This window comes from Lepidochelys olivacea (genome assembly GCF_965140295.1).
Source record: "Lepidochelys olivacea isolate rLepOli2 genome assembly, chromosome: 1".
NCBI classification, from domain to species: Eukaryota; Metazoa; Chordata; order Testudines; family Cheloniidae; genus Lepidochelys; species Lepidochelys olivacea.
Genome location: NC_140411.1, coordinates 4,500,974 through 4,514,709, shown reverse-complemented (window position 1 = coordinate 4,514,709; position 13,736 = coordinate 4,500,974). Strand labels below are relative to the sequence as shown.

The 13,736-nt window shown below is 46.0% G+C and overlaps 2 protein-coding genes across 2 annotated transcripts in view; one reads left to right on the top strand and one right to left on the bottom strand.

Annotated features, from left to right (window-relative positions):
- Positions 1-13,736, bottom strand: part of LOC311515999 (olfactory receptor 52P1-like) — a gene marked incomplete at both ends in the record, with an annotated part of 160,942 nt that overhangs the window by 41,617 nt on the left and 105,589 nt on the right. The gene's annotated exons all lie outside the window — the stretch shown is intronic.
- Positions 2,248-3,186, top strand: LOC311515974 (olfactory receptor 52E2-like; the record flags this gene model as incomplete). Its single annotated transcript, XM_084619537.1, has 1 exon — positions 2,248-3,186. One exon carries the CDS (start codon positions 2,248-2,250, stop codon positions 3,184-3,186), a length of 939 nt encoding a protein of 312 aa, XP_084475663.1.

Below are 13,736 nucleotides of genomic sequence, written 5' to 3'. Positions count from 1 at the left end.
TATTTCCAGGCAGAATTTCTTTAACTTCAACTTCCAGCCATTGGATCATGTTACACCTCTGTATGCTAGGCTGAAAAGCCTATTAGTAAATATTTGTTCCCTGTGTAGGTACTTAGCAGACTGAGATTTCTGAGTCTATTTAGTTTACCAAAGATGGTTAAGGGGTGACTTGATGACAATCCATTGCTATAAGGCAGGTTTCCTAACCTTCTAATAATACTTGGCCTCTTCCGTGTATCAACATCCATGTTTAATTTTAGGCACCAGAACTGGACACAGGATTCCAGAAGCAGTCGCACCAGTGCAAATACAGAGGTAAAATAAATTCTCTACCTCTCCTTGAGCTTCCCCTGGTTATCATCCCAGGAACACACTGGCTCTTTTTGGCTGCATGATCACACTGGGAGCTCATGTTTAGCAAATTATTCCTTCATACCCCCAAATCCTGTTCAGAGTCACTGCACTTCCCATGAGAGTCCCCCATCATGTAAGCATCATCTACATGTTCCTAGATGTAGGTATCTATCTACATGTTTATATTAGAAAACATATTGTTTGCTTCGACCCAGTTTACAAACCAATCCAGTAGCTTTGAATCATGGAACTATCCTCTTCATTATTTACTGTCCCCAAATTTTTGAGTCATCTACAAACTTCATCAATATTCAGGCATGAGAAGGGTAAGCACCTGATTTGCTGACACGTTTCTGCTTACAGTTGTCGGTTTACACCTGTAACTTATGTCTCACACAAAGCTGGGTGCCAACATGAAACTGTGCCAACAAAAGACACAAGGGAAGTAACAGAGGTGCAGGCCTGTAGCCCTAAATACCAAGACTCTTGTGTCCTTTGTGCCCATTCTGTTGAGCACAGTCATAGCTCAGCATGATAATGCCTGTTTCCATGGTGGAAACTTGGCTCCTTTTGAACACAGGAATTGCATCGTGGATCAGACCTATGGTCCATCTAGCCCAGTGTCCTCTCCCTGACAGTAACAGCCCCAGGTGCTGGAGAAGAAGGTAGAAGAAACCCAGCAGTGGGTGGATTCGGGTGGGGGGTGACCTGTCCGTCATGAAGCTGTCACCCGAATACATCACAGCTAAAGACTATCTCAGGCCCTGAAACACGTGGGTGTATAGGCTTTCCAAAATATTTATTTAGCTGTAAGTATTCTAACTGGATAATGTCACAATCCATGTAAATGTCCAAACCTTTCCTGATTATTACTTAGTTTATGGTCTCAACTACCTCTTGTGGAAATGAGTTCCTCAGTCCAATGAGTCATTTAGTGAAGAAAGCATTCTTGATTTATCTGTTTTGAATTTGCCATTTTTCAGTTTATTTGAATGTCCTCTTGATTTTGTGTTATAAGACAGGGGGAACAAATTCTCCATGTACTTTCTACCAGTCAGTATTTTACAGACTTCTCTCATATCCCCTCTTATTCATCTCCTTTGTAAGGTAACAATCCCAGTCTTTGCAATCTCTCTCCATATGAGAGATTCCCCAGCTCTTGATTATTCTCGTTGCCCTTGCCTGAACCCCTGTATCCTAAAGTTTCCTGTGTGAGAAGCATGCCCTGGAGTACACAGAGGAGTCCATGGGAGGGTGAAATATTAATCTCATGGCAGTGTATTTTCCGTACAATTCCCCATTTCATTCCTCCTGTACCCCAATGTTTTGCTTAGTTTCTGTCCATGCTCATTCTGCGATTAGGTTTCAGAGTAGCAGCTGTGTTTACCACGGTTTACGTGTTATATGTTTACCATGGTTTACGTGTTAGTCTGTATTCGCAAAAAGGAAAGGTGTACTTGTGGCTCCTTAGAGACTAATAAATTCTGTGATTAGGGTTTCACAGTGCTGTGTACCATGACCCCAGGACCCTGTCCTGCGTTCATACAGTTAAATTAGAACTTTGTAAGGTGTGTGAGGAATTCAAGCTTTTGCTTCCAATGGGCGTACATGTTGTAGTTATTCACATTAAAGTTCATCTGCCATCATGCTGCCCATTTACCTGGTTAGTTAGCTCCCTGAGAGGACTTCTCTGGACTTGACTATGACCGAAATAATCTTTTGTCATCTGCAAATCTTGTCACCTCACTGCTCACCCCCCTTTCTAGATTGGTAATACCTATAAAATATTTAGTGTAGTACTTGTTATAAAGCATGTAACCCCCCTCACTGTGCTTCTCTCCCTTCACAGGCACCTGGAGCATTTCCGAGCCTGATCAACACGTCAATCATCTCATGGCAACTTTCAACCTCCCCCTTTCTGGCACTTCAACATTCATCCTATTGGGCATCCCTGGCCTGGAAGCTGACCACATCTGGATTTCCATCCCTTTCTTTATATTCTACATTATCAGCCTGTTGGGAAATGTCACCGTTCTGTTTGTTGTAGGCAAAGAGCAGACCCTGCACAAGCCGATGTACCTGCTGCTCTGCATGCTGGCACTCACAGATATCGGCATGTCTACCTCCGTGATGCCAAAGGCATTTTGTATATTTTGGTTCAATTTGAAACGCATCACTGTGCGTGGCTGCCTCACCCAGATGTTCTTCCTTCATGCAGCTTCTGCTATGCACTCAGCTGTCCTCGTGACAATGGCCTTTGATCGCTATGTTGCCATATGTAACCCTCTGAGATATGCCAACATTGTCACCAACGCACAAATAGCTAAGCTAGGGCTAGTGGGTTTGATAAGAGCTGTTCTCTTCATTTTGCCCCTGGCCCTGCTCCTGAGCAGGCTGCCATTTTGTGCAAACCACATTATCTCCCACACGTACTGTGAGCACATAGCTGTGGCAAATATATCATGTGGGGACATCGCAGTCAATAGGATGTATGGCTTAATTATAGGATTTGTAGTCATCGGTTTAGACCTGACACTCATTGCCCTCTCCTACTGTCTGATCATCAGGACACTCCTCAGAATCTCTTCCAAGAAAGCCCACCAGAAAGCCCTCAACACCTGCACAGCCCACATCTGTGTGATGTTGACGTCTTATCCTCCCTCCCTCTTCTCCATTCTGACACACCGGTTTGGTCAGGGCATCACTCTGCAGGTTCACATCATCTTGGCCAACCTCTATTTTGTCATCCCCCCCATGCTCAACCCTATCATTTATGGAGCTAAAACCAAAGAGATTTGTGACAAAGTGGGCAAATACACCTGCAGAATGTAATCACCTGGGGCCACTGATTTTAAACCTGTGTGACAAGAGTGCGAAAGGAGATCTCCTCGTTAAACAAGGGTGCTCTGTCTCAATTTGGCTAAGCTCAGCAAATTGGTAGTTCACAGTGTGAGAACATCCTCACATCTAAGGTCTTATCACTCTATGACCAAGCACTGTTTTTTCGGTTGCTGAATTCCCTCTCTCTGATCATTCCCTGACCTCTTTCAGCATCACCTGTCAGCCCAAAACCCCCACACACCCTGTCTGTTGGCCTTTCCATGACTTCCAGACCACCAGAATATACTGCAGCTTTCTGACTCATGGTGGCTTTCCATTAGTCACTGTTTGAATAGGGCCTGGATCACTTTGGATGAATGGAAGCAATGTTTTATTATCATATGTGCAGCAATCTTGTGAATAAAATTTACCTGATTTTTCTACGTCTAATCCTTCAGGAGGCCTGGAGGGGAAACTAATACAGGAAAGCTTCTGCAGGAATTGAGGACATTCTACTAGAGCTTGTTGGTGAGAGTTATGAAACTTTGTGTTTTTGAGAACTGGACCACTGTGTTTAACTACAACGTCACCTTTGGGTCAAAAACTTACCACTTTTAACAGTTCATTTGGTTGTCGCTTTTCAGCTTGGACTTTCAAAACACACACTAACCGTTCCCGCCTTCTAAGGCATCAAAAATTGGTGTCAAAATTTCATGTTGGGGTTTGTCGTGAAACAGGGATGGCCACCAAACATCCTGGTGATTGAATCACTTGCAGTACTAAGTCCTTCTACTCTGCTCAGCCCTGCACAATGTTGATTGGCTGATCTCATTTTTGCCTTTGTTTTGTGGAGACACTGGAAAGTTGGAGCAGCAATGGAGAGTTTTGCCAGTGGTTCACTGGCCTCATACTCAGGACAACCAAGTTAAGCAGTTTTGGACTGAGGTTCTCAAATACACAGATGCTGCTGAGGACAAAGTCTTTGGTGAACTTGGCTCATTTGCTCTGTTTTTGCTGTCACTACCTTCTAGCAATGCTGAAGTTGAAAGACTGCTATCTCAGCTGAACTTGATTGAAACAAAACTGTGCAAAAGGCTGGAAGAGGAACTTTCAGAAAATATGCTTTGTGTTAGGGCGTATATGCAACAACACAGAATTTGCTGAGAATAGTTTACGCCAATGAAAGAAATGATCGTACTGGTCATTGCTGACATATGACTAGCAGCAGAAGCATTCTCCTTCTGACGAACACAGCAAGGATGAAATATTGCCTTTTAGCAACTAACAGTAACAAACTAATTCAACTCAAAATATGGACATTGAGTACCATGATTCAATGCATTAGAAATAAATATATTTTTTTTTTGTTTTTGCACTACATACATTTTGGGCTACTTTGGGCTACCTATTTTTAACATTTGCTATTTTTAGTTTGAAATATCTGCCAGTCCTCAATCGGGATACAAGTACCAGCATTGGGGTTTTGAATGTGATTTGATTTTCATCTCGCTTTGTTTTTAATGTGGATGAACTCCTGCTGGGACTTGTATTATTTGTTTTTTTAAATCCAGTTTGTACTTAGGTATCTAACAAAAACTTTCATCTATTACTTGATGTAGAGACCAATGTGTTTAAAAAAAAAACACCTTTGTCTCAATAGATAGATTGGGCTACTTTGGGGTTAGTTTTTAAGTGATTTGGGGCTATTAAGGCTGTACAAATCTGGAAGCTGCAGTACGGAGTCAAAGTTGGGCTGGAGGCAGAGCAGCACCACTGAGGCAGAGCTGTGGGGGGCTGAGCAGACTGGAGCCAAACATTGGAGCAGCGGAGGGGCAGGTGGTGACAGTGGGGCTGGTTGCTGCTCCCCACTGCCAGTGGGAATGCCCAGAAACTCCCTCCTACTCTGGGAGGGGAGGGGTTAGAGAACACTTTGGAAGGAAGGGGCAGTTGTAGGGCAAGTCCAGGTGCAATGGGGCAAGCTAGCAGTGACTTTATGGGGGTCAGAGCTTAGGAGAAGCAGGGTGTGAAGGTTGGCTTTGTGTATGGGGCAGAGGGAGGGAGGGAGGGAGGGAGGGGAGAGTCTGGGTTGAAGGTGGAGTTGGCTCTGTGTGCGGGGGCAAAGGGAGAACAGAAAGGAGAGACGGGGTTGAAGGTGGAGTTGGCTCTGCATGGAGCAGGCAGTCGAAGGGAGGGAGGTGACGGCTCTGGGCTTGAAAGTGGGGGATGGGCAATAGCAGGGTAATTGAGGAGGACCCCTGTGTGAAGGTGGGAGTTAACTGTGGGGCTGGGGGACAGAGGGAGGGGCAGAACCCAGGGTGAAGGTCGAGGTAGGGGCTTGAGGTTGCATTGTGATGGAAAAGTGTGCGTGTGTCTTAGTGGCCCTTTCTCCCTGCAAAAAAACAATCAGCAGCAAATTCCTCCCCAAATCCCACCCCGGTAACTTTACTGGTTCACTTGAAGTTATGAGAGATGGTGAGGCAAAGGGAGAAATAAGCTAAAGAAACTATTTTTTGTGAAAAAAAAAAGTTTTTTAAACATTATTGTACCAACGTAGAAAATCCAGCTTTCAAAAAACTAAACATAACTTTGGGTGGAAGGTTGTGGGGGGAGATGCAGATGAAATTCCACTGAAGGCTACATTTGGGCCTAATATGGCTCATAAATGTGCCAATTAAGCACTTGTTTTCAGGGCCCCAAGCAGGTCATGAGCTTTTAAACAAAAAAGAAAAAACTAACAAACAACACCCACCCACCCACACAAGTATGCTAAATTCAAAAAGTATTTCTGATATATTGATGCTAGCCCAGTTTGTTCTCTAGGGGCTGAGTGGAAGTCTCAATCAAGCGTGGCTTCAAATATCTTATTTTGTTTTTGAATTAAGATTTTCATCCCCATCCCACCAGTACTGGGTGTAGTATGGCACCAATGTGCCGACGCACTGGGCCCACACTGGAAGGGGCTCACAGTGACTACATGGGGGCCCACAAATATGTTTGGCACCAGGCCTACAAAAGGTTAATCCGGCCCTGATGGGGAACCAGGGCTGAGCTACAGCAGGGTGCAGCAAGGCCATAGCCAGGGGAGTGGATGCAGCCATGCCACAAGTAACATGGCAGCCAAGCATGGTGAGTGGCTGTGGAGAGCAAGTTGGGGCCATGGGGAGAGGGGCCAGCACAGGGAGACACTGTGAGACAGGAGGACTTTGAAGGCTGGACTCAGAATGGGGGACATGAACCATTTCCTTCCTGGGATTTAGTTGAATTCAGAACGAACTCTGAAACAACTGCACTATTCTCAATCATCACAGACTGAAAGGCATCTTCCGTCTGCTTCACAGACAAAGAAGAGCTGGGGACACATTCTCCTTTACCAGACACACAGCTTGGGATTTCATTCCCCTTGTCTCAGACAACTGCTTGGAGATCAGGGTAGCTCCCTCCATAGGCAAGTCAATACCCCTGACAGACACAGGCACATTTCCTTCACTGTCACAATTCTCCACCCAGGTAACAGGTAAGGTCCAGGGACACTCATCTTCCACTATCCTTGCCTTCCCAAACTGCTGATTAGAAAAAGCATCAGCTCACAAGGCTGCCTTGGCTCATCCAAACTTTCCTTACCAGGCACATGGCCACTCCTAACAGATAAACTGCTGCTCTCCTCACTACACTGAGCTACTTCCAGCAAATCACAGTTCCCCTTTTTAGGTTCACTTTTATAAGCTGTACTAGCCAAAAATCCATTACCCAACAAAAATCTACACTTTACTTCCTCAGCTAGGCCTTTAGCCTGACCATCCACTTTAATCTGCTCCTGAGAAACATTTTCCTGACCAACGAATTCTTTCTGTGCTTGATCTACTTCCAGGTTTACTTCTGAGACATTAGACAGACATTTAGAGATTTCATTCTCAGACAAACTGTTCTTTTCCTCAGACAAACATTTGGAGAAACCCTCCCCAGGCAAATCAATGTCCATAATAGACACAGGTTCAAGATAATTCCTTTCCTGTGACTGGCTACCTGGACTGAACAAAGCTTTAATATTTTCCCCAATCAAAAGATCCTTAGGCAGAAAGGTCCTTACACCAGTTATAACTTCAAGCTTAGTACCATTCCATTCAAGGTGGATTCTGGCTAAAGACATGCTTACAGTAAGCTCATAGAGGACTACAACATTCACACTCTGATTTGGTAAGTAATCTTGCTCTTTACAAGATCTGCTTTAACAAGAGACTTGGAGTGGCTAAGTCATTATGCAAGGTAGCCTGTTTCCTCTTGTTTTTTCCTACCCCCCCCCCCCAGATGTTCTGGTTTAACTTGGATTTTAACTTGAAGAGTGGTCAGTTTGGATGAGCTATTACCAGCAGGAGAGTGAGTTTCTGTGTGTATGGGGGTGGGGGGATGTGAGAACCTGGATTTATGCAGGAAATAGCCCAGCTTGATTGTCATGCACATTGTGTAAAGAGTTGTCACTTTGGATGGGCTATCACCAGCAGGAGAGTGAATTTGTGTGGGGGGGTGGAGGGTGAGAAAACCTGGATTTGTGCTGGAAATCACTTTAGATAAGCTATTACCAGCAGGACAGTGGGGTGGGAATAGGTATTGTTTCATATTCTCTGTGTATATATAAAGCCTGCTGCAGTTTCCACGATATGCATCTGAGGAAGTGAGCTGTAGCTCACGAAAGCTTATGCTCTAATAAATTGGTTAGTCTCTAAGGTGCCACAAGTCCTCCTTTTCTTTTTGCGAATACAGACTAACACGGCTGCTACTCTGAAACCTTTAACAAGAGTGACGTTAGAAGCTATAATTTGCCCTAAACAGCTTTTACCATTGACTTTTACACACTCTATGAATTTTCCCTTACCACTCCCATACAGAGCATTGGCACAATTTATGGGGTCACCTTGTATTGAACTCACAGGCACAGGCACTTAACATTATCAGATCTCTCCGTTCTTGATTTGTAGCTTTCTGTTTACAGCTTATCCCATTTTCTGAGCACAAATCTTCCAGGTTTTTTTTTTTGTCAAGGAACTTATATGCTTTTTGCTGAGCCATTGCAACTGCTCTTTAACCAACCAAACTCTCACGACCAAAATTCAAATTTGGATAGTGTGCAGTTCTGACCCAAAGCTTAATTGACCTGGCTTAATTGACGTGGATCCTAGCACGACTACACCACTGTAACGATGCTGGCTTTGTGGGACCCAGCTGAGAGTGTTAATCCTGGACAAATTGCTTAAAGCAGGGCAGTTACAGCCTAGGCCTGGGGTTCCTTTGCACACCAAAGCAAACCAAACCAGCCAAACAGAGAAGACTTTGGTTTTACCCCACTGGTTAACCGTAAGTCATACAAGCAATTCCCTTGGACAATCAAGTTTCCCAGTATCACCACCAGTGCCACTTGTTATGGGGACGAATGGTTATGAAAACCAACACCCCAGCAAAAGAAAAAAGAGTTATCCTGATCCCAAGGGACCAAGCCCCAGACCCAGGTCAATACACAAATCAGATCTTACCCACCAATCACACTGTTGCCAATCCTTTAGCATCTAAAATCTAAAGGTTTAATCATAAAATGAAAAAGATATAGATGACAGCCAGAATTGGTTCAATGGAATTAATTACATACAGTGATGGCAAAGTTCTTGGTTCAGGCTTGTAGCAGAGATGGAATAAACTGCAGGTTTTAATAAAGTCTCTAGAGAACATCAACAGCCAGGACGGGTCATTCAGTCCTTTGCTCAGAGCGCCAGTTTTAGGCAAGAAGCAGGACTAAAGACAAGATGGAGATGAGGCAGCTGCATTTTCTAGTCTTTTCCGGGTGTAAGGACACCTCTTTGTTCTTACTGTGGAAAATTACAGCAAAATGGAGTTTGGAGTCACATGGGCAAGCCACATGCCCATGCACAATTCAGTTCTTTACAGGAGGCAGCCAATGCTCACATGCCATTTTCAATGTTCTCAGGAAGACTTCTTATGTGGACTGGAGTCTTCCAAGGTCCATTGTCAGTGAAGTGTTTCTTGGCTGGGCACTGAATGTGCACATTCCTTTCTCAAGAAGTTGACCAACTGCTTTACTAAGACTACTTCAGAATCAAAACACATTGATATCGTTGCGGAGGTATCGTTGCGGAGAGTGGACCAGATGATATGTCTGGGGCGAGAAAGCAGAAGGAGACTCTGCTGGTTGGAAGGCATGAGATGCGCTGTCCTGAGGTTGGGGGTTCCACGACCACCACCCCCAAGAGGAGAAGGCGGGTGGTGGTGGTCGGGGAATCTCTCCTCCGGGGGACTGAGTCATCTATCTGTCGCCCTGACCGGGAAAACCGAGAAGTCTGCTGCTTGCCAGGGGCTAAGATTCGCGATGTGACGGAGAGACTGCCGAGACTCATCAAGCCCTCGGATCGCTACCCCTTCCTGCTTCTCCACGTGGGCACCAATGATACTGCCAAGAATGACCTTGAGCGGATCACTGCGGACTATGTGGCTCTAGGAAGAAGAATAAAGGAGTTGGAGGCGCAAGTGGTGTTCTCGTCCATCCTCCCCGTGGAAGGAAAAGGCCTAGGTAGGGAGCGTCGAATCGTGGAAGTCAACGAATGGCTACGCAGGTGGTGTCGGAGAGAAGGCTTTGGTTTCTTTGACCATGGGATGGTGTTCCATGAAGGAGGAGTGCTGGGCAGAGACGGGCTCCATCTTACAAAGAGAGGGAAGAGCATCTTTGCCAGCAGGCTGGCTAACCTAGTGAGGAGGGCTTTAAACTAGGTTCACCGGGGGAAGGAGACCAAAGCCCTGAGGTAAGTGGGAAAGCGGGATACCGGGAGGAAGCACAGGCAGGAATGTCTGTGAGGGGAGGGCTCCTGCCTCATACTGGCAATGAGGGGCAATCAACAGGTTATCTCAAGTGCTTATATACAAATGCACAAAGCCTTGGAAACAAGCAGGGAGAACTGGAGGTCCTGGTGATGTCAAGGAACTATGACGTGATCGGAATAACAGACTTGGTGGGATAACTCACATGACTGGAGTACTGTCATGGATGGTTATAAACTGTTCAGGAAGGACAGGCAGGGCAGAAAAGGTGGGGGAGTAGCACTGTATGTAAGGGAGCAGTATGACTGCTCAGAGCTCCGGTATGAAACTGCAGAAAAACCTGAGTGTCTCTGGATTAAGTTTAGAAGTGTGTGCAACAAGAGTGATGTAGTGGTGGGAGTCTGCTATAGACCACCGGACCAGGGGGATGAGGTGGATGAGGCTTTCTTCCGGCAGCTCACGGAAGCTACTAGATCGCATGCCCTGATTCTCATGGGTGACTTTAATTTTCCTGATATCTGCTGGGAGAGCAATACAGCGGTGCATAGACAATCCAGGAAGTTTTTGGAAAGCGTAGGGGACAATTTCCTGGCACAAGTGCTAGAGGAGCCAACTAGGGGGGGCGCTTTTCTTGACCTGCTGCTCACAAACCGGGTAGAATTAGTGGGGGAAGCAAAAGTGGATGGGAATCTGGGAGGCAGTGACCATGAGTTGATTGAGTTCAGGATCCTGACGCAGGGAAGAAAGGTAAGCAGCAGAATACGGACCCTGGACTTCAGGAAAGCAGACTTCGACTCCTTCAGGGAACGGATGGCCAGGATCCCCTGGGGGACTAACTTGAAGGGGAAAGGAGTCCAGGAGAGCTGGCTGTATTTCAAGGAATCCCTGTTGAGGTTACAGGGACAAACCATCCCGATGAGTCGAAAGAATAGTAAATATGGCAGGCGACCAGCTTGGCTTAATGGTGAAATCCTAGCGGATCTTAAACATAAAAAAGAAGCTTACAAGAAGTGGAAGGTTGGACATATGACCAGGGAAGAGTATAAAAATATTGCTCAGGCATGTAGGAATGTTATCAGGAGGGCCAAATCGCACCTGGAGCTGCAACTAGCCAGAGATGTCAAGAGTAACAAGAAGGGTTTCTTCAGGTATGTTGGCAACAAGAAGAAAGCCAAGGAATGTGTGGGCCCCTAACTGAATGAGGGAGGTAACCTAGTGACAGAGGATGTGGAAAAAGCTAATGTACTCAATGCTTTTTTTGCCTCTGTTTTCACTAACAAGGTCAGCTCCCAGACTGCTGCGCTGGGCATCACAAAATGGGGAAGAGATGGCCAGCCCTCTGTGGAGATAGAGGCGGTTAGGGACTATTTAGAAAAGCTGGACGTGCACAAGTCCATGGGGCCGGACGAGTTGCATCCGAGAGTGCTGAAGGAATTGGCGGCTGTGATTGCAGAGCCACTGGCCATTATCTTTGAAAACTCGTGGCGAACCGGGGAAGTCCCGGATGACTGGAAAAAGGCTAATGTAGTGCCAATCTTTAAAAAAGGGAAGAAGGAGGATCCTGGGAACTACAGGCCAGTCAGCCTCACCTCAGTCCCTGGAAAAATCATGGAGCAGGTCCTCAAAGAATCAATCCTGAAGCACTTGCATGAGAGGAAAGTGATCAGGAACAGCCAGCATGGATTCACCAAGGGAAGGTCATGCCTGACTAATCTAATCGCCTTTTATGATGAGATTACTGGTTCTGTGGATGAAGGGAAAGCAGTGGATGTATTGTTTCTTGACTTTAGCAAAGCTTTTGACACGGTCTCCCATAGTATTCTTGTCAGCAAGTTAAGGAAGTATGGGCTGGATGAATGCACTATAAGGTGGGTAGAAAGCTGGCTAAATTGTCGGGCTCAACGGGTAGTGATCAATAGCTCCATGTCTAGTTGGCAGCCGGTATCAAGTGGAGTGCCCCAAGGGTCGGTCCTGGGGCTGGTTTTATTCAATATCTTCATAAATGATCTGGAGGATGGTGTGGATTGCACTCTCAGCAAATTTGCGGATGATACTAAACTGGGAGGAGTGGTAGATATGCTGGAGGGGAGGGATAGGATACAGAAGGACCTAGACCAATTGGAAGATTGGGCCAAAAGGAATCTGATGAGGTTCAATAAGGATAAGTGCAGGGTCCTGCACTTAGGACGGAAGAACCCAATGCACAGCTACAGACTAGGGACCGAATGGCTAGGCAGCAGTTCTGCGGAAAAGGACCTAGGGGTGACAGTGGACGAGAAGCTGGATATGAGTCAGCAGTGTGCCCTTGTTGCCAAGAAGGCCAATGGCATTTTGGGATGTAGAAGTAGGGGCATAGCGAGCAGATCGAGGGACGTGATCGTTCCCCTCTATTCGACATTGGTGAGGCCTCATCTGGAGTACTGTGTCCAGTTTTGGGCCCCACACTTCAAGAAGGATGTGGATAAATTGGAGAGAGTCCAGCGAAGGGCAACAAAAATGATTAGGGGACTGGAACACATGAGTTATGAGGAGAGGCTGAGGGAGCTGGGATTGTTTAGCCTGCAGAAGAGAAGAATGAGGGGGGATTTGATAGCTGCTTTCAACTACCTGAAAGGGGGTTCCAAAGAGGATGGCTCTAGACTGTTCTCAATGGTAGCAGATGACAGAACGAGGAGTAATGGTCTCAAGTTACAGTGGGGGAGGTTTAGATTGGATATTAGGAAAAACTTTTTCACTAAGAGGGTGGTGAAACACTGGAATGCGTTACCTAGGGAGGTGGTAGAATCTCCTTCCTTAGAGGTTTTTAAGGTCAGGCTTGACAAAGCCCTGGCTGGGATGATTTAACTGGGAATTGGTCCTGCTTTGAGCAGGGGGTTGGACTAGATGACCTTCTGGGGTCCCTTCCAACCCTGATATTCTATGATTCTATGATTCTATGATATGCAAGTACATAGCCAATATTCATAACTTCAACTAAAAAAAACGATTCACCTATACAGATAGTATAATCATAATAAGCAAATCAGAACCTTTCCATAGACAACATTTGTACAGTATTTCTTCTAATAAATATCAGTGGTTGCACCAATGATCTGTACGGTCACAGATTATATTAGTAAGGTCACAGGGGTTTGTTCTGCTTTGAGCAGGGGTTGGACTAGATGACTTCCTGAGATCTCTTTCAACCCTAACCGTCTACGATTCAATGAACAAAAGCCCAAAGATCACTTACTGAGGGTGGGGATGGCCTGTAGAAGGGACAGCCTGAGAAGGAAGCTTTCTTCTCTCATAGGAATACTGGGCTTCATTGATCCCTCTCATTTGCTATTTGGACTACCCCAGCAGGGTAGAGCCTTTGGACTGAGCTGGCCCTAGGAGGCTGGGCCACACCATAGGAAGAGGCAGTTGTTGCTCAAAAAAAAAAAAGAGAGAAACACCTTGCTGCTGTATGGAGCCACCACAAGGTGTCTCTTAGGGTGAGCAGGCACCCTTCACGGTACCTTACCACAGACGGAGACCTTGGGACTTTCGCAGGGAGGTGGTAGGAAGTGGCCAAGAAGGGCCACCTTACATAGGCAGCGGATATAGTACGCCAAGGGAGGCTAAATCTCCACTGTGCGGCGGACCCACTTGCCACATTTCAAAGTGTGGACACCTGGGCTGTGGTGGCTCATGCCCCACCTGGTCTCTGTCCCTCATGCCCCTCCCCTCTTTTCTTCCATGACTTCACCTATGCTCCATTC